Source organism: Sycon ciliatum, chromosome 1 (assembly GCF_964019385.1).
Source record: "Sycon ciliatum chromosome 1, ocSycCili1.1, whole genome shotgun sequence".
NCBI classification, from domain to species: domain Eukaryota; kingdom Metazoa; phylum Porifera; class Calcarea; order Leucosolenida; family Sycettidae; genus Sycon; species Sycon ciliatum.
In genome coordinates, this window is record NC_088643.1 from 59,485,075 (window position 1) to 59,512,772 (window position 27,698).

The window sequence follows — 27,698 nt, forward strand, 5'->3', positions numbered from 1 at the left end:
GTGAACTGCCAAAGGGAACTGTTTGAATGGTGCTGGGGCGAGTGCGACATTACGGCGTCCCTGCAGCCGGCCTAATCGCGTTTGTCGCCACAACCGATTTTAACCCGACTGCTGCATGGACGATAAGTGCTGCGAATAGTGATCATGCGCCCTGGCCTGAGTAGCTCGCTTGGCTAATTGAAAGTCTGCCGACCTGGGCCACATTATGTTGCTAAGGCATGCACAACCCCAGTCACAGCGCGCAAGTTGGTTGAGTTTGGCCGTCAGGAGGCCAGCGCAAGGTATCCGGGGCGCGGGTCTGATTCCAGCGAGGGGCAATGTGGTACCCCGCAGCGCAAGGGTAGCATGATACCCTAAGCCAGCGTGCGTGCTGCATGAGTAGCGTGATACTCGCTGAGCGCTTTTGCTGTTGCCTAGCAACGCGTTTCTGTCTTTCCTGGGCCCCCAACGCATGTTGGGTGGCCCTGCGCATGACTGCACGTTGTCATAGCAACCTTGGAAACCTCAAGCCGGTTACCAACAAGCTAGGAATCAGACCAAGCCGCCGAATGCCCCCAAATTCCGCGTTGGTCAGCCGAATGACCTTAGTGTGGTATTCAAGCGCTTCAGCTACATGTACGTAGTTCAAATGCGTGCCCTTCGCATGTTTGTTTTCCCTTAGTGACACCGAGAAGGGTTTGAATCGCATGTAGTCGGAGCGTGCGTGCACACATGGGGTGTCCCACACCGCCATGGCATGGGGTGTCCCACACCGCCATGGCATGGGGTGTCCCACACCGCCATGGTCTGGGGTGTCCCACACCGCCATAGCATGGGGTGTCCCACACCGCTAGGTGGGAGCTATAGCACAGCAACAGAGTGGTGCAGATAACTTATCATAAGTATCAGAGGCGTGCGTGCACAGTCAGTGCTAGAACGTGAGTGCATACGTCCGCGAATGGGCGTACCAGCGTGTGCGCAGCGTGTGTACCTGCATGCATGCTTGTGCGGTGTCAGACTGTGGGTGCGTGTACGCGTGCATGCATGTGTGTGTGTGCATGCGTGGGTGTGTGTGCGTGCGTGTGTATGTGTCTGCGGGTGCGTGTATGTGGGTGTGGCTGTGCGCGCTTGCGCGCCTGCGGACGGCGAACAGTTACTTTCCACAGCTGACATAGTTCTTGTAGCAGGCACTTCGCCATCTGCCGAGTTTCATGATCTCGGATTCGGTGAAGCCGCTCATTGCTCCTGTGGTTGCGGCTCCGGCTCTGAGGCCGTGCAGTGAATACTGGATAGGTGGGTACCCTGCGCTGCTCAGTAGCTGACGGATTAGACGGGTGAGTCTTGGTGCAGTTAGGAACTTGCCACAGCTGTCAACGAACAGTGGTCTATTGGGCAGGTTGGGGCGTCTTGATAGATAGGTATGCATGGCTTTGACCGGGCAAACCGTTGAGTTGGTGGTTGTGAGCCGGACGGAGTGACCCTTGCCGAGTTGGTCGGTCTTGGACTTCTTGATTGTGACCTGTATTGCCTGCGGCGTGATGGAGAGGTCTTCTGTTCGGAGGCCACCGTCTGACATGGTCGTGGCGGTTGTGGAAGTGTACTCACTTGCCCGGAGACACGCAAAGAAGCCCAGGCAAATAGCTGCCCATACCATGGCTCGGTCGGTCGCGTTGAGGTTAGACCGTATCAGGGCCCTGCGCATAGCTGCCATGTGGGGCAGGAGGATTGGCTTACTGGCGTTTTTAGTTCGGTTGGCCTGTGCACGTGCCACTCCTTGAACTGCGAGGTCCACTCTTCGCGACGAGAGATCTTTGCCGTTTTCTTTGGCAATTGCCCGGATCGCCGACACATACAGGCGGACGGTTGACGCGGCATGTTGACGCGCCAGGTAGGCTACAAACGCCAGCATGATGGTGTCTGTAATCACCTTGGTGCCGACTAGTCGGCAGAATTGGTGCAGTCGTTTCCAGGCTGTCGCGTATGTGGCACGTGTGGACGCTGACAGGCCTAGCCACTGGTAGGCCTGACCCTCCAACATCAGAGGGAGTAGGTGCTCTCGGGCACCGGAGATGGCGTGTCTTCTGCTGTGGGTGCCAGTCGGCGAAATCGGGCCATGTTTGATAATCTTGTCCGTGAGATGGTCGCTGAGGGCAGGTAATGGGATGGATGGTGGACGCTCTGGGGCGAGCAAATCGCCGTCCAGGAAGAGACTCTCCTGGTCTGGTCTTAGTGCTGAAGCCAGTGAAGGCTGGACATATTCAGGCTCAGAGTCAGGCACCAAAAGCCCAAAAGCTATGGGTGGCATGGTGCCATAGGTGAGAGCAATAGCACCGCAACTAAGTGGAGCCGATAGCTTCTCATAAGTATCAGAAGCGTGCGTGCACACATGGGGTGTCCCACACCGCCATGGCATGGGGTGTCCCACACCGCCATGGCATGGGGTGTCCCACACCGCCATGGCATGGGGTGTCCCACACCGCCATGGTCTGGGGTGTCCCACACCGCCATGGCATGGGGTGTCCCACACCGCCATGGCATGGGGTGTCCCACACCGCCATGGCATGGGGTGTCCCACACCGCCATGGCATGGGGTGTCCCACACCGCCAGTCAGTGCTAGAACGTGAGTGCGTGCGTCCGCGAGTGGGCGTACCAGCGGGTGCGCAGCGTGTGTGCATGCGTGCATGCTTGCACGGTGTCAGAGTGCGGGTGCGCGTACGCATGCGTGTGTGCATGCATGTGGGTGTGCGCGTGCGTGCGTGCGTGTGTATGTGTATGCGGGTGCGTGTATGTGGCCGTGCGCGCTTGCGCGCCTGCGGACGGTGAACAGTTACTTTCCACAGCGGACATAGTGCTTGTAACAGGCACTTCGCCGTTCTGCCGAGTTTCATGATCTCGGATTCGGTGAAGCCGCTCAATGTTCCTGTGGTTGCGGGTCCGGCTCTGAGGCCGTGCAGTGGAAATTGCCACAGCTTTCGATGACCAGTGGTCTATTGGGCAGGTTGGCGCGTCTGGAGAGATAGGTGTGCATGGCTCTGACCGGGCAAACCGTTGAGTTGGTGGTTGTGAGCCGGACGGAGTGACCCTGGCCGAGTTGGTCGGTCTTGGACTTCTTGATTGTGACCTGTATGGCCTGCGGCGTGATGGAGAGGTCATTTGTTCGGAGGCCCCGTCTGACATGGTGGTGGCGGTTGTGGAAGTATATTCGCTTGCCCGGAGACAGGCGAAGAAGCCCAGGCGAATAGCTGCCCATGCCATGGCTCGGTCGGTAGCGTTGAGATTAGACCTAATCAGGGCGTTGCGCATAGCTGCCATGTGGGGCCGGAGGATTGGCTTGCTGGCGTTCTTAGTTCGGTTGGCCTGTGCACGTGCCACTCCTTTAACTGCGAGGTCCACTCTTCGCGAAGAGAGATCTTTGCCGTTTTCTTTGGCAATTGCCCGGATCGCCGACACGTACAAGCGGACGGTTGACGCGGCATGTTGACGTGCCAGGTAGGCTACAAATGCCAGCATGATGGTGTCTGTAATCACCTTGGTGCCGACTAGTTTGCAGAATTGGTGCAGTCGTTTCTAGACTGTCGCGCATGTGGCGCTCAGGCACCATAACATCAACAGAGACTCGACCAGCCCGCTGTGCTGCTGTTGCTGCTGCTACTGTTGGGAGTGTTGGCTGTGCACGTGGAGGTACCACTGGTTGCAGACCCATCGATGTGGTCAAGTGGCTGTGCGCATTCAATATGTAAAGCCACACGGCGACGCTCGCCGCCATACTTGCGCTCTAGCAACTTCTTAGCCACGTCATAGGCTGATGGTGAGTAGCCAAATCGCTCGATGGCTGTCGGTGCTTCTCCTGCCAAATACTGGCTCAATTGCAACAGCTTGTACTGAGGGGTGGCGGGTGCACTATCTACACATGCCATGAAAGCTTCTCGGAATGACTCAAATGTACGTTTGTCACCGCTGAATATCGGTATGCCAACTCGTTGTAGCTGCTTCCATGGCTCTGCACGAGCCTGGTTTTGTTGCATTTGAGGTAGCCCTGTTGCATACATTTGATTTCCAATATTTGATGGTGTTGCATAACCCTTGGCTGTTACATGTACCCGGAAGACATCTGTGGTTGGTCGGTATGCCCATATACATTAGTACCTGTAGAAGCCATTTACATTGTGCTCATAGGCGGTGCCTGCCACTGGATACATGACTGGGGCGCTGCCATTGACACTGGAGGCTTTCTGAAAGAGTGTGGATTAGCCTGTGTACCAACACTGTACTTAGTATTCACTGCAGTATTCACACTATGCGTACTGGTTGAGTATACAGAATTGCTTGGAAGAACATTGCTGCTGCCAGTACTGCCCAAGGGTAATGTAGGACCAGTAACCTTAGAACTGCTACGAGATGTACTGCCTGAGGTAGTTGTGTTTGCAGTAGCAGGCCTAGCAAGAACACTAAACACCATCATTGACACTTACTTGTAGTGGCACTTGTCATGGTCACTGTTGCGGAACCATCTGTATACCGGCCAATGTTGGACTGGACAGCGCTGCGCTGGTGACCTCTGTAGTCTGGGATGGTACCACCAGTACCATGTGTACCAGTAGCTGTTGAAATAATTGAATGCCCTGTTACTGCTGTGCGGTCATCCGTGTCAAAACGTAGTTGTTGGTCAGTTGCATTTGTTGCATCTCCGCTGGCGGACCTGTTCACGTCTCGTTGTTGTAGCGATCTGGCCAGCAACCCCGGCTGTGATTCAAACCCAAGCCGTGGTCCTGCGGACGGTTCATTGCTGTAAACATGTCCTGGCCACCAGCCGCCGACTTCCCTGGCTTCATCGCGGCACTGTTGATGCGAATTACCGGTATGCTGCTGCGTTTCAGCTGAGGCGACTGGCACGCGGTGAGTTGTTCGTACAATTTCAAACGCCAAGTCCGTCGCTTCGTCAAATTGCCTCTGGAGTACTTACTTCCAGCTCACTAATCATCTTATCCTTCTCTCTCGCATTGCTGAGCAGCTCTCTGCTTCGTATAAACCAGAAATTGCAAAACAGTTGGATGCACGCAGCAGCACAGCTAGCAAGAGAAAGAGCCGTGGATGGGTTTGTTCCTGTTTTTGATGGCTGTGGCCATCCGTTGGCCCAGCGGTCTCGTGTGAGTACGGTGTTTGTTCGTGCTGCCAGCTCGCGCCCGGCATTTGTTTGCGCTGGCAGCTCGGGCCCGGTGCGCGAGTGAAACCGAACCGTGACAAAAGGCTTTCGCTCTTTAGTGCTATTGACTGGCTTTTCATACGATGCCTATTGATGTCTAGAGACATGCTGTCTAGCCTTCCCCTAGTACGCATTCACGGGGCTTTGTTGAAGTTCGTGCCGTGAACTGCCAAAGGGAACTGTTTGAATGGTGCTGGGGCGAGTGCGACATTACGGCGTCCCTGCAGCCGGCCTAATCGCGTTTGTCGCCACAACCGATTTTGTGTCTTTGTGGGTAACTTGAACATTTGGGCTCATGCAAAATCGCACCGATTTTGGGATTTCCCCACAACTTTTTGCGTCAGCAAAAATGTTGTGCTGGACCGCATTCCTGTCACTTCGCAGTGGCTTTTCGTTGGTGCAGTTTGTATCCCACCCTCCCACCCCTGACTTCTGGGTGTGTGTTTATCGATATATCATATTGGTTTTTCTTATTGGCCATGTGGCTGTTGCAGTTACGACTGCTTTTCTTTTTTAGTTATAAAACGTAGGGGTGGTGTGTGCGTCGTGGGCCATTGTATGGTTACATACAGCTTCAGATTGTATGGCTAGTGACAGGGGGGTTGAGTCTGCAGGGGAAGAATACAGTGATTGTACTGAAGCTGGATGATGACCATGTGGTGAGTGTGTGGGGGTTTCGAGATGCCGTCCTGGGGCAGGGATGTCGGTCCTTTAGCTTGGACGGGTGTTGTTACATTCATTGTAACATTTTGTCGCTTTCTGTGTGTTTTGCTGTGCGACTACAGTAGCAGCAGTGTCTTGTGCTAATTTTTCTTATCAGGCCCCTATGCGTACAATTATTCAAGAAAGAAAAAAAAAAAAGAAAAAAAATATCAGGAAGGAGATATAATAATATCAATAATAAAGCCATTGCCGAGCCACCGTGCTCACAGCAGAGACTTCTGTGTGTGTTATTGTTGTGAAGTGGACCACAAAGACCCTTGTTTTGCAGTCATGTAGAGATATCCTCATTGCACAAACTGCGGAGATCGTTACCATCTAAATTGTAGGGGAAATGAGTGCAAAGCATGTGGATTCATGAGGGCACACGGCCAAAAGTGGACCTCGTAGAGGTCACGGACAACATGAGAGTAAATATTCCAGAGTACACAAATCTGCTTGGTTTGGCCCATGGCAGAATTTCGGTTGAGGTCGACATTTCTGGAGATCATGAGTCCTACCGTACGAGGCATGCAATGTGAGTCTGTGGCTTTCATTTTTACTTCCAGAATTTACAGCTGAGCGTTTTCACAGCCGAACGTAATCAGAAAAAAAGTGCAGTCTATACATCAGCCCCCGAATGAACCCAGCCATTCTGCATTTGACCTTTTGAGGTTCAGTACAGTGGTTTGTCTAGTCATTCTATATTTCTTTGATGGATTCTAATGATAGTGTAGCGCTTGTGGCGCATATTATACATTTGCCATGATCTCAGTAAATGGACCTTAGTGGTGAAAATTTTGAAATTCCCTTTTTATTTGGAAAATGTACTTTAGTATGTAGACTTCCATGTGACAAACTTTCAAATCAATATTAGCCTTGCAAGTACAATGAATTCTCCATATTGTAGAATGCACTATAATTGTGTAAATTCGGCTATGCACATGTACACGTATGCAGTATCATACTTGTTGCCGGTTTCGCGAATCCCGCGGTCACTGAGGTAGCCAGTTCGTCCAGTCCGTACTCTTTTTGTAGAGTGGGCTGTGACTTTGGCGAGAGCGGCGCTTTAGCTGGTGGAGAGACATGACAAGAGTTTCAAGAGGTCCTTGTCAAGCGCTGCAAAGTGATTGTCACCAGGGCAGCTACATGTACATGTACATCCGATTGACATCCAGTCCACGATCTCTGCGGCGATTAGGGTTTCCTCGACACGCCGACCTTCCTCCTCCAAGTCATTGTAACTCTCGTCTTCGTCGTTGTCAGACGGACGGAGCTGGCGCTTCTCTGCCACCGGTGCGAACGGGTTGTCGTCTCTGTCATCGCAATCGCGCTCGCTCTCGTCGTGCCCGGGGACATCGCAGTAGAACGACTCGTCATGCTCATCTAGGAGAGACACGTCCTCATGCGGCACACCGACAAACTCAATGCTACATCGTTACTCACCGTTCTGACTGCCTACAATCGATCGATTGATCGATCTAACTTGCAAACAAAAAATTCAAAATCGACTTCGTCTTTGACTTCATTGCCTTCATGATCGATCACAGTCGCATTTTCTTTGAGTAACTTTGACGTCACATTTTGATGAAAGTTGAAATCAGGTCCTAAGGTACATTTAGTCAGTCGACGGCTCACATTATAGGCAGAAATAGTGGAAGCTACTTCCTCCGTAGATTCTATTGGCGAACGCATGTGCCAGTTGTGTTTAGCAGAGTCTTTTACAGATCGTAAGTACTAATAAAAACTCGGATGCTGAGCCAATAGTAATGTGTGAAGAGAAAAGGACCTATAAGTTACTAATTATGACTAGCAGTCCACCAAGGTAACTATAAGTACTAATTGCTTTATTTTCCTCTTTGTTTCTGCTTCATCTTGATTCCTCTCTGATTTTTATAGACCCTGCTGTGCCAACGACTACAGTAGCTGGTGCTGTGACAACAAGTGATGTCGGAGTTGATATTACCCCTGGTGCTGTGACAACAAGTGATGTCGGAGTTGATACTACCCCTGGTGCTGTGACAACCAGTGCACCAACGTCCACACCAAGAGCAGTCTGTACGTAACATTATGAATCTGTTATAATCATTATCAGGCTGGGTGGAGTGGATGTGTCACATTGCCATCACTAGATCAGGCTGGGTGGAGTGGTTGCGTCACATTGCCATCACGAGATACATGGCTTTTTGAATGACCAGAATAAACGTTTTCTGTGTGTACGTGTTCATGTACATAGTAATTGTGTGCATGCATGCATGCATGTTCTTGGGTATGCATCCATGCATGTTCTTGGGTATGCATCCATGCATGTTCTTGGGTATGCATCCATGCATGTTCTTGTGCATGCCACCATGCATGTTCTTGGGTATGCATCCATGCATGTTCTTGGGTATGCATCCATGCATGTTCTTGGGTATGCATCCATGCATGTTCTTGGGTATGCATCCATGCATGTTCTTGGGTATGCATCCATGCATGTTCTTGGGTATGCATCCATGCATGTTCTTGGGTATGCATCCATGCATGTTCTTGGGTATGCATCCATGCATGTTCTTGGGTATGCATCCATGCATGTTCTTGGGTATGCATCCATGCATGTTCTTGGGTATGCATCCATGCATGTTCTTGGGTATGCATCCATGCATGTTCTTGTGCATGCCACCATGCATGTTCTTGGGTATGCATCCATGCATGTTCTTGGGTATGCATCCATGCATGTTCTTGGGTATGCATGCATGCATGTTCTTGTGCATGCCACCATGCATGTTCTTGGGTATGCATGCATGCATGTTCTTGGGTATGCAAATACGTGTGTGTGTGCATACTGGCTTTGTTTCTTTCTGCTTTGCACACAGGTGTGCATGTTCCCAGTTGGACCCTGGACATTGAAAGAGGACATTTGAACATTACCTTTGGCCTGCGAGCGGGAGAATCACTGGGCGTTTTCACTTCAATCAACTGTAGTTACGTGTCAATTGTAGATGCAGCAGGAATGCCATATATCTCATCGATCAAGCACTATGACGTTGGGTCTATGTCCGCTGGGAACACTTCACTGTGCCTGATTTCACCCAACGAAAAGGACTTGCTGCTGAGGGTGAACGAGAGCAATGCATTTGTGGTGGTTCGTAATGGTTCGGGTCTGATCACCACGCTTGGCCGGTCAGTGTTTTCTGACCAGTCCTGCAGCTCGGGCCACCAGAGCGCAACTATTATTCCAGACACGGTTCCCCCGGTAGTAACGTCCGTATTCGCCAACATGTCTTCTTTGATGTTGCAAGTGCTGATCAATGAGAACGTACGTGACACCACAATCAACGTGACCCTGCTTTTGTCTGGTGGACGAACCCTAGACAAAGTTGCCGTGTTCAAAGTCAGTGATATTTTTACTGGCGTTGCTTTCTTCGCTGCCAATATCTCGTGCATGGAAGCCGAGGATATCAATGCAGGACCTGTGAATGCATCATTTGCCAATGGCGCATTTGTTGACCAAGCAGGTGTATCCAATGTAGCTGCTGGTAACCTCACCGTCATCACATATGGTTCAGGTGAGGCTGTCGGATGCTTTTCCCTGTAGCAAGCCGTTTAGGATCACACATGGCAAAAAATACATAACTGATACATCAACCGCGGTAAAGCATATCATGCAAGAATGTAGTTCAAGAACAGGCTAGGTGGCAATATTACTCTTGCTCACATTGGCCTCTCTAAGCCGAGAATACCTTCCTAATCTGATAGATCTTGTTCGTGCCAGAAAATGCCCGACGAAATGTGCCGTGAGCAAGCACAAGTATTACTAGTACCTTCTGACAGATAGGTTTGAATGATAATTTGATACATTGTGCAGATACATGTAGAATAGAAGAAAAAACACAAAACACATGGGAACGAGTTATGAAGAAACTATCCACTACTGTAACAAGATGATAAGCAGTCAGAAAGTCAGAAACTGACAGTCGTGGTTAGTTGCTTCATAACTCGTTCGGAGTCGTTCCCATGTGTTTTATCTTCTATTCTACATTTATCTGCGCAAGATATCTAATTTAACAAGATGATAAGCAGTGAGAAACTTTCTGACTTTCTGACTGCTTATCACCTTGTTACAGTCGTGGATAGTTGCTTCATAACTCGTTCCCATGTGTTTTTTCTTCTATTCTACATTTATTATTACTGGCTCAGTATCCGAGTAAACATACATGTAGCCATAGCACCTCGTCCAAAGCCACCAATCATACTAATGATGCCTGATGTCAATGTGGCTTATTGGTTCATGTCTGCTCTCTAACGCCCATTTGGTCATCACGACACAGCTATCAACATTGATTTGTTTGAAGGAGTTCAATAGGGAAAGTCTGAAAAGAAATTGTTTATCACCACCAACGACCGAACCCGGGGCAGGGGCCTTCTAACCCGGGGCAAGGGCCTTCTAACTAGGGAGGGCCCGAATATGCTTGCGCATATTTTCGCATATTTTGTCCTTTTGACACAAGGTCGCATAAAGTAGCAAATCTAGCATATTGTACCAAATGTAACATATTTTGCTACAAGGAGCAAAGAATTCGCATAATTATAGGGCAGATTGCGGAAATGGACAAGGAAACTTACCACGGCACGCTCGATCAGGGAACACTTCCAAACTTAGCCCTGAAGGAAATATGCTCATCCAAACACGGGGCGAAAATTTGACCCGAGAAGAGAGTGTCCGCGACTCAGGGTCGCATAAAGTAGCAAATCTAGCATATTGTACCAAATGTAGCATATTTTGCTACAAGGAGCAAAGAATTCGCATAATTATCACTGATATCAGTTCATATTTCGAGCATATTTCGAGCATATTTTTCTGCTTTTGTGTGATTTCGAAGCATATTTTGAAGCAAGTGGCCCGGCAATATGCGAAAAGCATAATATGCAAAAATTTTGAGCATATTTGGGCCCTCCCTACTTCTAACCCGGGGCAAGGGCCTTCCAACCCCGGGGCAAGGGCCTTCCAACCCCGGGGCAAGGGCCTTCTATAGGCGAGAGATGCTCTACCACTAAGCTATGGCGTAGCCGCCATTCTAACAGAGATCGTTCAGGATTGTTTTCAGACTATACTGTTATTATTGTTTTTCTTGTTCACATTGAAGTGAACAAGCAGGATGATGAGTTCACAACTTCACCTCTTATGCTAAATAGCTACATACATACATGGATACATACGAGTACAGGCCCGTCGCACCGACTTTGTAGGTGGGGCGGCCATGGAACGGGGATCCTCCCCCGGGAAAAAATTCAAAAATTGAAGCCAATTGCGAGCATTTCCGGGCATTTGGTACCCTTTCGAATTTCAGTGTTACTACAATGAAAGACTTTTTGATTCTGCAACAAACCAAGAAGACGCTACGATCGGGGACAAGGATTCTTCATTATTTGCCACATTTGCACCGAGCTGCGATCATCATCATGAGTCGCGCTTTGTTGCAGTCTGCTCAAAAAAAGAAATGAACTCACACCATATCTACAAAACAAGCACGGAGCGGTATACCCACTTTATCATACTTCTACGAAAGAATGACACAATTAAAAAAACCATCGCAGCTCAAGATAGGAGTTTCTCACTCTTGCCCATGTACTCATGTACTCTGGATGCAATGTACATGTATCTCCCCAGTGTTAAATGCCTTATTTTCCAGCTCTCTTATAAAGTCAACAAGGGACTAATGCGTGTGTACATCTTCTGTTGATCAACAGGTGTTAAAGATATTGCTAATTGGACTATAGACCTGCAGGCCAATAGCACACTGACCGTTGAGTTTAAGTTGCACCAGAACGAGGCCATTTCCCCCTCGGAGTCGATCAACTGCTCGGCAGTATCCATCGTCAGCCGTGCTGGCACTCCATACATTCAATCTCTCGATGGCAATTCATCAGTGACACCCACTGGGTTTGTGTGTCGCCTGACTCCAAGTGAAGCTGCCATTCTGTCTGGAGTCAATGCAAGCGATGTCCAAGTCCGCATTGGTGTTAACAATGGGTTGACAACAACATCATTACAATCAGTTGCCAGTTCCACTCTCTGCCCTTTGAATCAGCCTGACCCCATCATCCTCCGTGTGTGTGAGTACTCACCAGCAAGCATGCAACTGTCACAGTCATTAGTCAATGTCCACATGCATACATGAATGCATATGCACGCCCATGTACACAGAAATGCACTGAGTGATAGGTTGGTTTGGGGGAGAAGGGGCAGGGCATGAGATCCTCTTCTTCCTTTTTTGGAGAATTAGGAGAGATATTAGAAGAATGTTTAAACTGATACACCACATATTTGCCATGATGGAACGGAACACTAATAATAAAAATAGGCATTGACCACACCGTCCCTTACGGTGCTCAATAATACAGCAGAGTGCCGATTATCCGCACCCCTCGGGGCGCGGGCTGTCTCCAGGGGGCTTGTATGAGAGGAATGTTCGGTTAAGGGAGCAGTCACACATCTACCGTATTATCTCTAATAAAAGCACAGTCTCCAATAATAGCACGTCTCCAATAATAGAACACCTTGCGGCGGCATTCAAAAAATAAAGTCCTCAGTCTCCATTATAAGCACACTGTAAATTCATTATCTCTACAGGCGAAAAACCCCTGAAATGTCAGGGCTGGTATTTGGGATCACAAAACGGGAAACACGTCAGAGGCCATCTTGAATCACGCTACGTCATCAGATACCCGCACGTGATGCGGGGCTGCGAGATCGCGACTGCGCAAAAGTGTACTTGCCAGTACAGTCTTTGACCTAGCTGCAAGAGCAAGTGCTAGTTTTTATCATAGTTTTATTTTTTGGTGGTGCTTGAACTAGTTCGAACTGCTATTCCCTTCGACTTTCTTTGACAGAGCGGGTGCTGTTAGGGTTTCCTGTTGTCAGTTTGTATCCACCACTGGTCTTGTATGTCAGTGCTTGTACAAGGAGGTGTTCAGTAGTTATTTTCAGTCCGCACCATGGATCGCATCCAGGGTAGGAAATCGCACTCTGACCGGCTTGATTATCCCGAGTCGAGAAAGAAGCGAACTAGTGGCCAGTTCGGCTCAGTATCATGGCCAGCTGGACGTAGATCAGATCGCCCCGAGGTCGAACAAACCGACAGTAGTCCTGAAATCCTTACCTCGCAGAAACATTGACGATGTGGTGGAGCGCGGTGTTCAAGAACAAGGAACCATGGTAATAATTGGATTCGCTCCAGAAAAATTATTCTCGTGGTTCCCGGTTCCTTTCCCAATATTTCCTATGGTCCGGATACGTGCATCATGCTGAAGCCTAGATGAATCTGTAAGTCAGTCTTCTCCGTCTAGCTCAAGATTTTGTGAACATGTTATCAGTGAACAATAAAAGCAAAGGACACAGTGCAACAAATGGAAAATGCACGTCTCCTTCTTTTCCTTGCCGTGCGCACTGCACTGTCTCAGTCTGCAGTTCTGACTGGAAGGTGTCTTCCGCTTGTGAAAGAACCAGCGCAAGTCGCGCGTGGCGCGGCGTCCTTCAAAACGACACAAGTGAGCTCCACATGAGCCGATTTTGACAATCGATGGCTCAAAATTTTCAGTAGGAGATGCTCCATACTTTCACCGAAGCGAATTTCGCCAAAACGATCCTAGAGGTGGGACACGTTTACCGAGTTTGAGGGTGTTATTTGAGGTCTAAATTGCGAAAATCAAAAAATCCTTCGGTGAATCCCTTTGCCCACATCTGAACTCGGTGCCTGCAAAATCTCAGCCTGCTAGAGAGAACTGTGGCTCACGTGCGTGGATTTGAACAGGCCAGAGTCGACGCGAAGTACGGCAAGATTCCCTGTACACAGCATGGTGTGACACATGTCACGTGAACCAAGATGGCGCCCACGTGTTTCTGTACAAGTACTAGCCCTGAATGTGTGTGTCTGACATGAATTTGGCATGGCAACATGCCTCTGAAATGAGGTTGAAATAATAATGGAACAGTCTCCAATAAAGGAACGTCTCCAATAATAGCACGGGGCGGAGGTATATTGAAAAAATAAAGGACCGTGCTTATATTAGAGATAATACGGTATCTAAAACAAGCATGTTCCTGCATGTTTTCACCATTTTTTTCATTATCTTCGGCAGTACAACAGGAACTAGGCACACTCCAGCTTCGTAAAATGACCCTACTGTATTTTTCGGAGTATAGTGCGCACCTTTGTATAACGCGCACTTCAATCTTCATTGAAGTACAGGCATTTCATATTCGGAGCATAGTGCCACCTGCGATTTAGGGCCTAAAATAGCACATCTAAAGTGCGCACTATACTCCGGAAAATACGGTATCGCATTTTGACTCCAACCTGTTGTAAGACAATCGTGTGCATTGCTTGAATGGTGCTCCGAGAGGCGAAAAAAGAAGCCGGCAAATGAGCAAAAATCTCGAAAATCCAGCCCGGCGAGGCGATCCGGATAATCGATCATCCGGATAGTTGACGTCCGGATAATCGGCGTTCTACTGCATAGCCAAAACCATGCCGCTGGCTGCAGGGTTGTTTGAACATTGCCGGACAAGGGTTGGCACATCTACAACTCACTGAAGGCTGCAATTCACTGTGGAATATTATCCCCACAAAGGGTTCACCAAAGGTTTTAAAACCGTACTTCCTTCCGTGCGCCAACACAACCGAACGGCCACTGAGACGCACTAAGACCACAGGGGGATTGCCATACGCTGTCCCCGATGGCTTATCCATACTACCAACAACAGAGCGGCCATCGAGGCCAGCAGACTGTCCACCGACAAACTACTTCTTGATGAACGCAACATATAAACCACAGAATCAACTCACCTATCATCCAGGCAGCTTGAGAAGATGTGCCTTCCAATTTGATGCCACATCGAAGATTTCCATAGCATAATAATATCCCATGTACACTGCGACGCATCCAGCCAGCAGTGGACAGCTATCTGAGTGCATCCCATAGTGGCTTCCGTCCTGGCAGATCCACGGCTGATGCAGTCTGGACGCATCGCTGGCTAGCCGCTATCGCCCAGAAGTACGAGGTGAATCGCTATTTCTGGACAATCAGTCATTGTACATTTCTGGACATTTCGAGTAAAATAATTTGTTGTCGCGTGTAGAGTCAAGTCAGTCAGGTTGATGAAGTTTTTTCTTGTTGTAGTTGACAGCTGGGCTGTTGTAGTTTCTCCTCGTGTCGGTGCCTTGTTAATAGCCTTTTCTTGGGAGGCATTTCAACGAGTTTTGTGGTACTATGTCGCATGAGAATTTTGAATTTTGAGTAAAATAAGAAGTAATGGACGAATCGTTGGCTTCCCCATGTGCACTCCACTTCAGACGCTGTAGTCTTGGACCTGTTGGCTGGAAGTGTGAAGAGGCCAACTGCAGTCCACCAATAGAAAAAATAACCAAAATGGTGCAGTATAGGATGCCTATTGACGCTATTTTACTTTAATGTCCAGAATTCCATACACTGAAATTTAGGCCAAAAAATTGGCCTGTCAAAAACATCCTGCTATAAAGTCTCTGGGATCACAGCATGAGCAATTGTCACGTATTTGGATAGATGAAGGATTAGGCCATACAATAGATACAAAAAGATCTGAAAAATGTAAAACACACAGCCAGTGGGCCTCTATTTTATTTTCATGTCCAGAAATTGCTATTCACCTCGTACCATGCCACCATCGAGATACACGGAATAGATATGAGCAAGGCATTCGACACAATATCGAGAGAGAGAAGCTGCTCACGGTGGTCAATGGCATCGTGAAGGAGGATGAAGTCCGACTTATCCGAGTGCTTCTTTCCAATACAAGCCTATCTGTGCTCGCGTGTAAGCAGCAGTCATCGGAGTTTGAGACCACGATCAGCACCCCACAGGGCGACTGCCTATCTCCAGTTCTTTTTGTCATTTACTTGGAATCAGCGCTACGTGATCTCAGGGCCACGTTACCTCCCAGGCCGCCAGCTGATGATCTCTTGCCTGGGGAAGTTATCTATGCAGATGATACGGATTTTCTGAGCAGCTCACGGACATGGTTGGATAGTATCAGCCCGAGCATAACGGAGGTCCTCAGAGAATGGCATCTCAAAGTGAACGAAGAGAAAACTGAGCAAACAACACTACGCAGAGAAGGGGATCGTCTTGCGGAAATCTGGAGAAAGACACGTAAGCTTGGGTCACTTCTGGGTGATGAACAAGACGTGATCAGAAGGAAGCAGCTCGCAACAGCAGATTTCAGGTCACTCTTTGTTGTATGGTGTCGACGAGAGCTTATTAGTGAGAAGCTGCGCCTGAGGCTCTATCAGGCGTTTGTCATACCAGCACTGACCTACAACGGCGGAACATGGGGCTTGACGGTGGCTTTGGAGCAGAGTCTCGATTCCGTCCACCGTCAGCAACTGCGATCACTCCTTGGCATTAGTTGGCCTCAGAAGATGACGAATGTCTCTTTGTACGCCAGGTGCAAAGCTGAGCCAATCACCAACATTCTCAAGCGTCTGTGGTGGCAATTCTTTGGTCACATTCTCCGCTTGCCAGAGGACACCCCAGCATCATTGGCAATGGCGGCGTATTTCACGCACGATGAGAAGACCTGGCGAGGACGCCCACGTGTCACAATTGTCACGAAGCTGTCGGGAGACCTGGCGGGAACGGATAATGGAAGGCTTGTGTCGCTTGGTGACTTGCAGCGCCTCCGGATCCTGGCAAGGGACCGTGCAGGGTGGAGAGGACTCTGTGCCGTCGTATGTTCCTCTTGACTGGATTACACAGAACGGATATATATGATGTCATTTGATTTATGTTTTTGGCGGAGCATTCTATTTCCGGCATATGCGAATATGTGGGTTGCCATTGCGCGGCTGACATTGCCGCGGAAATGCATATAATAATAATAATAATAATACACAGAGGCAGAGTATCTCATGTACTGCATGTACCAGAGTGTGCTAGCCAAACTTGGAGGTAGTCACCCGAGACTCACTCATAGCCCAGCACCACTCTCATGGACGCACATGTAATACCGCTGGTATGTTTGACCCCGCCATATGCTGTATTGTCAGTGGTACTTGTTCATGTCAGTTCATGAAGAGAGAGAGAGAGAGAGAAAGAGAGAGAGAGAGAGAGAGAGAGAGAGAGAGAGAATGAATGCTTAACAAGTATTAAAGAAAAAAACACAATGTCAACAGCATAGAAGCCTGGTGCAAGGACTGGCACTGTACTGCAATCTGCCAAAAATCAAAATTTAATCCGATATGGATGTGATGCTAGTGCAATATTAAGCTAAACTTCTGGTGCATGCTGCATGACGTGTTCAGTACCGTTGTCAGTGATGATAGCAGAGCATGTCTTAAGCATGCAGGAGCAGAATGGATGAATGAATGTTTTGTTTTTTCAAGTATCAGAACTGAAGGTTTAAATTGAAACAGGTCTCTCTGTCTATTTTAGTATTGCGATTAGCACATACTCATTGGGACGTGGGGAGCATTGTCTGAAGGTGTTGTACCCCTCCATTAAAGCCAGCAACAGAGCTGTTGATTTTGGAGTGAAACCAAATACCCCCCCCCCCCCGCATCTCCACACGTGCTTTGAGCTATGGATGTTCACCAGGGTCTGTAATGAAAATGTGTGTTTACACCCACTGATAACCGGATCCTGCTTCGTATTTGTGTGATTATGCAGGCCCGCCGGATGTGTCCCGGTGGACGTTGGATCTGGGCAGTGGTAAACTAATAGCAACTGTTCGGGTACGACCAATGGATGGGCTACGATTGTTCGACTCTGTCCGATGCAACCAAATCTCTGTTGTCAATCGCACCCTGGACCCGTATGTAGCTGGATTCTCAGATTATTATGGGTTCCTTCAAAACAACGAAACGTTTCAGTGTAAGCTGTCGGCTACGGAGAGAGTGAAGTTACTGAATGCCAATGCCAGCAATGCACTTCTTATCATCTACAATGGATCAGGTCTCGTAACAGATAGTGGGACGTTTGTTGTCACGGATTTCTCATGTGGTGCATTGAATCAGACAGTTACGATATTACCGGACACTGTCCCACCGGGGCTCGGTAATTGGCACATAAACTTGGACCGGATGGCTGGGAATGTCACGTTCAACGAAACACTACGGGATCAAGCCATCAATCTGACCCTTGTACTTCCCGGTGGCAATACGTCTGACAAGACTGCTGTTCACCTTGGCAACAGCATAAATGGCAACAGCATATACACTTACAATCTCACTTGCTTTGAAGCGAGGTCATTTTACCAGGGGGGCGTGAAGATATCTCTCCACCGTGGAGCGGTTTTTGACGTTGCTGGCAACCCCAATCAAGCCAGCACCGACACTGATGATCACTTTTCCGGTAAGTGGCGGTCAAAGAAGGTACACATTGATATTCCCTTCTTGGAAGCCCCAAAAATGAGCTGTTTCCGGGTGAGCATGGCTATCATGCAGTTTACTTTGTTGATTTTCAACTTGAACATGTATTCTGAAAAAGACTATGAAGCTGACATAAACCTTGATTACTATGGTATGGTTTGTCTCATGTTCCGCTTCTTGTGCTCATTCCACCACAGTATAAATAACACACACACACACATATCACTTGTACACATATCACTTGTACACATATCACTTGTACACATATCACTTGTACACATATCACTTGTACACATATCACTTGTACACATATCACTTGTACACATACACACACACACACACACACACATATCACTTGTACACATATCACTTGTACACATATCACTTGTACACATACACACACACACACACACACACACACATATCACTTGTACACATATCACTTGTACACATATCACTTGTACACATACACACACATATCACTTGTACACATATCACTTGTACACATATATATATATAGGTTGCCCACAATGTCGCCGTGGAACCTCACCTCCAGCCTGTCACAGGAGAGCAGTTTCGCTATCGCTCAGCTATAGGTCTTTTGCCAAATAAGACACACAGTGACTTGGCGGGGCATGGCATGTGTACTGAATGCGTGACCCGGGCACACCATACATGCAGTGCATTACGAGTCACGCGCGAGCTCTTGTTCCTGAACCGCAACGATCAATCACCGCGTTTGGCGTGTACTCACCCACGCGTCGAGAAAATAGTGACTTTCTTTTTTTGTTTTGCTTGTGTCTTTCAAAAACTATGTTTCTTCAAGCGATCGCGATCGCGATCGACATTCTAGAACAATATAATGAGGACGATCACTGGATTTTCTCTGCCTAGTTCTTGTAAAGGGTTTAGTTTTGTTTTCTAGAAGATCTCTCCAGATTTTTAGCCATGGGGAAGGCGATCACTGCTGCGTTCCGCAGTGCAACAGCGACCGACGTTCAGACAAAATACTTTGTTCAATGTCTTCCCTGCTAGCAAGGAATCGAAAACTGGAGAAGCTAAGAGCGTGAGCAGTGACGAGTTGGACACAAGAAAGTCTTGGATTGCCGCCATTCGTCGAGATGAGCGGAATGGTTACGGGTACCATCATGTCGTACAATATAGTGGTGTGTTCTAACCATTTCACTGATGAATACTATAGTCGCTATCGACGATATCCAAGCGGAGTTCAGCCTGGAGATTTAGCTCGGTTTGAAGACTCTGACATTCAGTACTACGCTGGTTTTCCTTTGCTTGCTGCGTTTGATGCATGTATTCAATTTCTTTACCTGGATTATAAGAGCGTCTTTCCTTTCGCAGTAAACCAGTGGATGCCGATTCCAGGAAAAGGAAACCCGGTGATGAACGGAAGATTAAGTTAATTGGCTTGGAGAGCTTTTTCATTACCATGGTTAGTCTTCGCCACGGCACACATACCAATCTCGCCGCGTCCTTCCCAAGTGGCAGAACGATTGCTGGATGTTTTCAAAAAGCTGCATCCTACAACATTCATGATCATAGATGCTACAGTGCTGAAATGTAATATCGCTTCCAGTCTGTCTGCGCAGTCGCAACTCTACAGCTCATATGAGACGCATAATGTTACTACCTTGACGTGCCTCATTCGTATGACCCCAGATGCTGGTGCGGCGCTTACCTCCAAGTCATTTACGCGATCCACCAGTGACCACGAGCTCACAATCAGAAGCCACTACTTAGATCTTCTGCCAGTAGCCGGCTATGGGACTTTGATTATGGCAGACCAAGGATTTGACACCCGGGATCTCTTGATGCCACATGGCGTAAAGTTGAACATTCCCCCGTTCAAGCGATCAAGCAACAGATGGCCTTAGAAGAGATCCAGAAAACGCAACAAATTGCCACGTTACGAATTCATGTTGAGTGTCTGATGGAGCGAATCAGGGAGTTCTCTATCTTTTCAAAGATCGTTCCAATAATTCTTTTCCCTATCATCATTCAGATATGGATTGTTCGCTGCCTGCTCACAGTATTCTAGGCTCCTTTACTTGCTGAAGCAAAATATGTTTTCCATGCCAACTGTTGCTAGCATTGCATGGCGAATTGATCTTCTGCAACACGAATTTTGTCATGCCTGAACAATCATGCACAATACGGAGCAGCTAATGACTTAGTGGGTATAAATGTGGATAGTATGATATAATTTAGATTGCAATATTTGCAAAAGTGCAATGAATAATAATACCCCTCTTGATGAATATTAGTGCTGGCGGTTTATCAGTTTCCATGGTCACAGCAGACTTACAAGGGCGAATATAAAAGTATCTTTGCAACCATACAATAGGTCCTTTGGTAGAGCAGAGCTGGACCCAGTTTCAGGAAAACTAGGACGAAATGTAGCTGCTAGAGGGACGATTATGCTCATTGCGTCGCTATGGGCTTCCACGAGCTCAGCGTCAACAATGCTCTGAATGGCAGCGGTTTTCCGCTTTCCTTGCCGATGCCTGCCGCCAAATATATCTGGAGTGCACAGTATTGGATCGATGTGATAGAACCAGGCCCTGAACAGATGGAGAAAGTTAGAATGTAAAACATGTATCGATAAATGTACTTTTTCTTGGGCGAAATGTGGAAGACTGCATCCTGAAGTGGTACTTACCGATCGAGCAAATCACCCCGTTTCCTGGACACTCCGGCTCCTCTAGCTCGCAGGTAAGTGTTCAACTGGTTGATTTGTCCATTTTTCAAAGGACTCGTTGTCCAAAGGCATCAAAAACCGAGCTTTGGGATCGCTAATTCAACTTGATTCTCCCTCGCAGGACTACTATCAACATTCCCTTCATCGCAACGTACCGCCACAAGAGATGAAGTGCTCGGCCCATTGACCGCTTCATCAGCCATGTATCAAACATATCACAAAGGTCCAGCAAGAAGTAAATGCAAAAAAACCCTTTCTACATATCGGACAGCAATGAAGAAGCGAGAAGAAAACAGAATCCTTCGCTGTCAGTTTTTTTCCGATCCAGGAGAGTCTCGTTTTTTCTGGCCGCCTGGCCTGCTGGGTGAGTACACGCCAAACGCGGTGATTGATCGTTGCGGTTCCAGAACAAGAGCTCGCGCTGGGAGGAATGCACTGCATGTATGGCGTGCCTGGGTCACGCATTCAGTACGCATGCCATGCCCCGCCAAGTCACTGCGTGTCTTATTTGGCAAAAGACCTATTGTGGAAGAGCAGGCTCGTCTGGATGTAGCTGCCAGTGGCCTTTGGGGTGGCCGGTTTGAGCGCACTTTCGTTGATGTCAGGGTGTTTAACCCGTATGCGTCCTCAAACCGGGCCACCTCACTGGCCTCAACCTACACTCGGCAGGAGAAGGAGAAACGCCGGGCGTACGAGCAGCGTATCCGCGACGTGGAACATGCTTCATTTGTGCCAGCTGTGTTTGCCACAACAGGTGGAATGAGTCGCCACTGTACAGCTTTGTATAAGCGTATTGCGTGCCTGCTAGCAGAGAAGAGCAAGGAGCCGTACAGTGTGGTGATGGCATGGGTCCGCTGCCGCCTAAGCTTTGCGCTCCTCCGGGCGAGCGTCATGTATCTCCGTGGATCCCGCAGCCTCAAGGTCTCCGTCGACTCTACCACCCCTGCTTCTCTTGTTGCTGCGGAGGCAGTGATTCCAGGGCACTAGCTCTTGCAGTGTGACTTGGCATTCGTGTGGTCTAACAGCAATTTTCATTTACACTTTTGTTATTAGTTTGCTTCACACCTTTTATCAGTCATTACGTATGATTTATAATGCAGTGGCAGTACCAGGCGTGGGCCATCCCCTGGATTATCAAAATGGGTGCCTTATCATTTTTCTGTTGTTTTTACACTTCTTCGTGCTTTGTAATAAAAGTCTCACTCCCTACATAAGTCATTATCACTCCCTTACTTGTAGTATTGACTCACATAGATTTTTGCCATACCTAAGCGGTCAAATATTCCTGCATATTTCACTCCTTAGGGCTATATTGACCGCTTATATTTGACTCCTTTTTAGTGACTTGTACACATATCACTTGTACACATACACACACACACACACACACATATCACTTGTACACATATCACTTGTACACATATCACTTGTACACATATCACTTGTACACATACACACACACACACACACACACACACACACATATCACTTGTACACATATCACTTGTACACATATCACTTGTACACATATCACTTGTACACATACACACACACACACACATATCACTTGTACACATATCACTTGTACACATATCACTTGTACACATACACACACACACACACATATCACTTGTACACATATCACTTGTACACATACAACGGAGGCGAAAGGCTGTGTAGTGGTAACTTCATGTTTCGCGCACGCATTTCAGCGGTCATCAGACAGCGGCGTTTGGCATTCACGTGAATGTATGTGTATACGGCTCTGCCCATTTGTGCACTGAATCACTCTGCTTCGAGCTGCCTCGACCGGCCTAGTTTGTACATCACGCGTAAATGCACAAAGAACAAATTGAAGCTTTGAGAAATCCAGGATTTCTGTGCATGTTGGTTGCCTGGAGGGCCCTGGGGGTGGGGGCACTGGAGAGCTCTGGGGGTGGGGGCACTGGAGGGCCCTGGGGGTGGGGTGCTGGAGGGCCCTATGGGTGGGGGCACTGGAGGGCCATGTGGGTGGGGGCACTGGAGGGCCCTGGGGGTGGGGGCACTGGAGGGCCCTGGGGGTGGGGTGCTGGAGGGCCCTGTGGGCGGGGGCACTGGAGGGCCCTGTGGGCGAGGGCACTGGGGGGCCTTGGGGGTGGGGGCACTGGAGGGCCCTGTGGGCGGGGGCATTGGAGGGCCTTGGGGGTGGGGGCACTGGAGGGCCCTGTGGGCGGGGGCACTGGAGGGCCTTGGGGGTGGGGGCACTGCAGGGGCGTCGGAAGCAGTTCAACATTGGTGCGGCGAAAGTGTGAGAGGGGGGTCCGGGGGTCCTCACGCGGGAATTTTTTTGAAAATTGGGCCTAAAAGGCCATATTTTAATTAATGCTACAGAATAATATGAGAAAATTAATAAGAATATGCATGCTGATGATACACCGCATTGTCGATGTAAAACATGGTACCTGTACAAGAGTCGACAAGCCATCAACAAGGTTGAAATGCAAAAAAAAAAAAAACTTCGAAAATTATTGGTGCGGCTTTGGCCGCACCTGCCGCACCGGTTCCGACGCCCCTGCACTGAGCTAATGGAGCATGTAGTGATACATGCCACATGTTTGCACCACCCAAGTAACTACGCGGCGGTGTTTGGCCCTATTGCTATGAAACTCAGAGTTACACAACAAAACAAAGTTTCCCGCCATTATGAACTTGTGCCACCGCATGTCTGCCATTTCTTTTCTAGACACTGTGCTTTGCTGATGTGCTTTGTACAGGTCCCACCGATGTGAAGGAATGGACACTTGATCTAGATGCAGGTATCGTTGCAGTTAACATCACCAACGACGTACCTTATCAATTGGATAAGGTGGATCTGCAGAACTTCACCTGTCAATCACTCTCGATAGTCAATGGGTTGGGTGTGCCCTACGTAGCATCTATCAGTGGAGAACTCAAGACACCGAGCAACCGTTCCAGTACAAATACATTTTCGTGCCGCCTGTCACCACTGGAGCTGGTATCACTCGCCGGGCTTAACCAGTCAGATATATTCCTGGCTATTCCTGCTAACTCATCTGATGTTTCTTCAACCGCTGGTAGGAATTTCCACACAGTTGAACAATGCCCAGCGCCACTGTCGCTACTTGTCCCCGACTCTACTCTGCCCCGTTTGGTTCTCGCACAAGCCAATCTATCCAGTTCTATTGGCACTGTGCAGTTCAACGAGGGAATAATGGAAAACTCAGTCATAGTTGCACTGAGCATTGTACCCCTTCCAACGATCAATGCTACTATGAACAAATTCACTCCCCTCAGTTTCAGCGGAGTCTTCAACTGTGACATGTGGACCGCCTTGAGTCGCAACGCAAGCGCACTGGCAGAAATAGGCTATGGAGCAGTTTCAGATCTCTCCGGAAACAAGAATCGAAAACAAGTGCTGAATGTAACTATCCCAGACAAAGGTAAGACCCTCTGATGTTCTCTAGCACAACCAGGTAGGTGTTCTCTAGCACAACCAGGTAGATGTTCTCTAGCACAACCAGGTAGATGTTCTCTAGCACAACCAGGTAGGCGTTCTCTAGCACAACCAGGTAGATGTTCTCTAGCACAACCAGGTAGATGTTCTCTAGCACAACCAGGTAGGTGTTCTCTAGCACAACCAGGTAGGTGTTCTCTAGCACAACCAGGTAGGTGTTCTCTAGCACAACCAGGTAGATGTTCTCTAGCACAACCAGGTAGGTGTTCTCTAGCACAACCAGGTAGGTATTCTCTAGCACAACCAGGTAGGTATTCTCTAGCACAACCTGGTAGATGTTCTCTAGCACAACCAGGTAGATGTTCTCTAGCACAACCAGGTAGATGTTCTCTAGCACAACCAGGTAGGTATTCTCGTAGAAGGACTAAACAGGTATGCCAAGTATTCATCACACATTTTGCAGGAAGTCCCAAGTTGAATACTGAACAAAGAATCCGAAATATTCTTTAGCTATCCGTAGCCACAGCTATCCCATGCACGCTGCCATGGTTCTTTTAGCTGATAGGGGTCCTTCTGAAGTATGAGAGAAATTTGGTCCAAGTGACTGTCTTTGTGACCAGTGCAACACCTTCCTTGAGTGCATGTAGTCACTTTAATTAAACCAGGGTTTAACCTGCACGTGTAATACACTGGGTGCCAAAAGAACGGTGGTCCCATCGACCAGGCGGAGATTGAAGGTTCACATAACTGCATTGTGCTCTTGTGACGGCAGAACATGTGCACATGTGTTAACACACATGTCAAGAGTACTGCTGTACAGTGTGTTTGGCACTGCATACGGTGCGGCATAGTGTAAGCAGCCAACTATTGCGAACTCTTTCTTTGCCTCTGGCACAGTAAAACCCTGCGCCAACTTTGCTCCAGAGCCTGATCTGTGAAATAATCAACTCACCTCCACCGGGTCATACAAAACTGTCACTTTATAGTTTTTTAGCCGAGGCACTGCGTATCCTACACGTAGATCTAATGACTAGTATCGCATAAGGCAGGGACCTCAACACTAGTACTTTTATAGCCCATACTAGCAGTAAAATGTATATCCAGGGTACTACTTCATAATGAATTTTCAACGTATTTTAGCGTCCACTTATCAATAAGGTAACCAGACTTTTGTGATCCTGCTGCTGTTTTACTTCTAGGTCCTCCTAGGATCCGGACATGGGGACTTGATTTGAATGGCCCGTTCCTACATGTTTCTCTGGACATGGATGATGGTGTTGAGATGTTGAACTCATCAGCCAGTATTGACTGCACCTCACTGACCATTGGCAATTCTACTGGTTATCAGTATGCAACACTGACAAGCCCGTCTGGATACGTACTCTCCACTGGAGGTGTGTTCCGCTGCCCACTCGACAGACGCTCCAAGGATGCCATTGCAACGGTTTCCTCACCCGGAGACCTGTCGTTAGTCATTGGCAACCAATCCACCATAGAGACCACAGCTGGACGCCTAGTGTACACACCAACGGCATGCCAAGATGGAACCAATATCTCTGGCTTCGCCTGGGATTTCACACCACCAGTCCTGGCAAGTGCTGCAGCAGACCTCATCAAGAGCACAGTCAGTCTAAACTTTAGTGAGACGGTGCAGGAGACCAGTGTGAATGTCACTAGCTTTGTGAATACAATTCCAAATCTTGTCCCACTTCATACTGCTAAGCTTAATGCAGCTGACTACACCTATTCGACCAACGTGACATGCTCCGACCTGCAAGGAATTCTATCAAACAACGTCACTATTCAGACATCTCAAGTAACCGACCTATCTCGCAATGCAGCCAATCCTAACATAACGGTGTTAGTTCAAGTACCGCTGGGAAGTAAGAGTCTCCAGTTTGCAATGTTTTGAACCGCATTTGGCTGCAGTAGCGCTCTGCTACTGTTGCGGTTGCTGATCTGGCTGCTGCTGCAGTTGCCGCTTAGTAATGATGCAATTGAAATACAGCAAGGTCCATGTACGCTAGGACATTGCACTGCAGTGATTAGTAGACTTGGGTCTCAGGGGCTTTGTTCACACTGTATTCACACAAGTGTACTATACAGCCCAGACTGAGTATATTCGTGCTTACATCTTACCTTGCCCAGTGCCTAGAGTCCAATGCCCAGTGCACAGAGTGTAGTAAGTAAGTTAGGCTAGGACAAAACCCCACATATCAGTTGCACGGAAAGAAGAAACATGGTGCGGTTCAATACCCAATTGACTGAATTGAGTCATCTCTCTAAGATCCTTTTTGAGACTCTCTCCCCTCTCCCGGGGAGACGCGCGTGACCAATTTTGGCAATGATCAAGTACAAGTACAAGTGTATGTGTATGTATGTATGTATGTATGTATGTGTGTGTGTATGTGTGTGTATATGTGTGTGTGTGTGTGTACTTACCTTGTATAGGTCCAATGACGTACAGTAATTGGACATTGAACTTGGACACATCTATTGTCACGGTATATCCACGGATGTACAATTCAGAGAAGATTCGAAACGAGTCTATCATCAACTGCTCTCAGTTCTACCTAGTGAACAGGACATCCCCTGATAATGTGTTAGTGCAATTAACTGGTCCAGCAAGTCTTCTCAATGGAACACGTATCCAGTGCAGCATACCAGAGGATGGGAAACGCACTGCAGCAAGCCTCTCATCATTCATGTTTCTAGCAGTATGGGGCACCATGTCCGGTGTCGTCAGCACAAGAGACCGCGTCTTGACCACAAGCTGGCCATGTAGCCAGCCGCACGGTGCCAGCAGAGTGATATTTGATAGCACACGCCCTGCGGTCAAGCTTGTTACAGCCGAACTCAGCCAGAAGGAGATCACAGTTTCCTTGGCTGAAGATGTCACCAGCAGTGAAATCAATGTGACTTTGACCTATAGACCAAGTTTGAACATGTCCGCCACGTACACCGCACGGCGTGTTTCAGTTGCCCTCTTCCGGTTTACCTTTCCATGTGGACCAGCGGAGCGTGATGACTTGGTGTCAAAGTTGAGCACTTGGACTGTTGCATCTGGCGCTTTCCAAGACTTCTCCATGAATAGAAATGCTGCAGCGAGTGGCACCATCACAGCAGTTATCTTGGGAGGTATGTCATGCGTCACGATGGAACAAGAAAGTATCATCCTGATTCCCATACAGCACCCAAGTCACTTTCTTCAGGCATGCATGCAGTATATTGGGATGTTCTTTCTAGTACATGTACATGCA

At 48.3% G+C, this 27,698-nt stretch overlaps 1 protein-coding gene across 3 annotated transcripts in view; it reads left to right on the top strand.

Moving 5' to 3' along the window:
• LOC135804640 (uncharacterized) overlaps positions 1 to 27,698 on the top strand; it is a 67,922-nt gene that overhangs the window by 17,112 nt on the left and 23,112 nt on the right. For 2 of the 3 annotated variants that reach the window (XM_065318556.1, XM_065318558.1), the window contains 7 exons: positions 7,782 to 7,940; positions 8,738 to 9,430; positions 11,613 to 11,978; positions 17,568 to 18,251; positions 23,738 to 24,424; positions 25,638 to 26,321; positions 26,890 to 27,576. In XM_065318556.1, coding sequence (XP_065174628.1) covers positions 7,782 to 7,940; positions 8,738 to 9,430; positions 11,613 to 11,978; positions 17,568 to 18,251; positions 23,738 to 24,424; positions 25,638 to 26,321; positions 26,890 to 27,576 — 3,960 coding nt within the window. The remainder of the gene's footprint in view (positions 1 to 7,781; positions 7,941 to 8,737; positions 9,431 to 11,612; positions 11,979 to 17,567; positions 18,252 to 23,737; positions 24,425 to 25,637; positions 26,322 to 26,889; positions 27,577 to 27,698) is intronic. The other variant, XM_065318557.1, reaches the window with a different exon arrangement.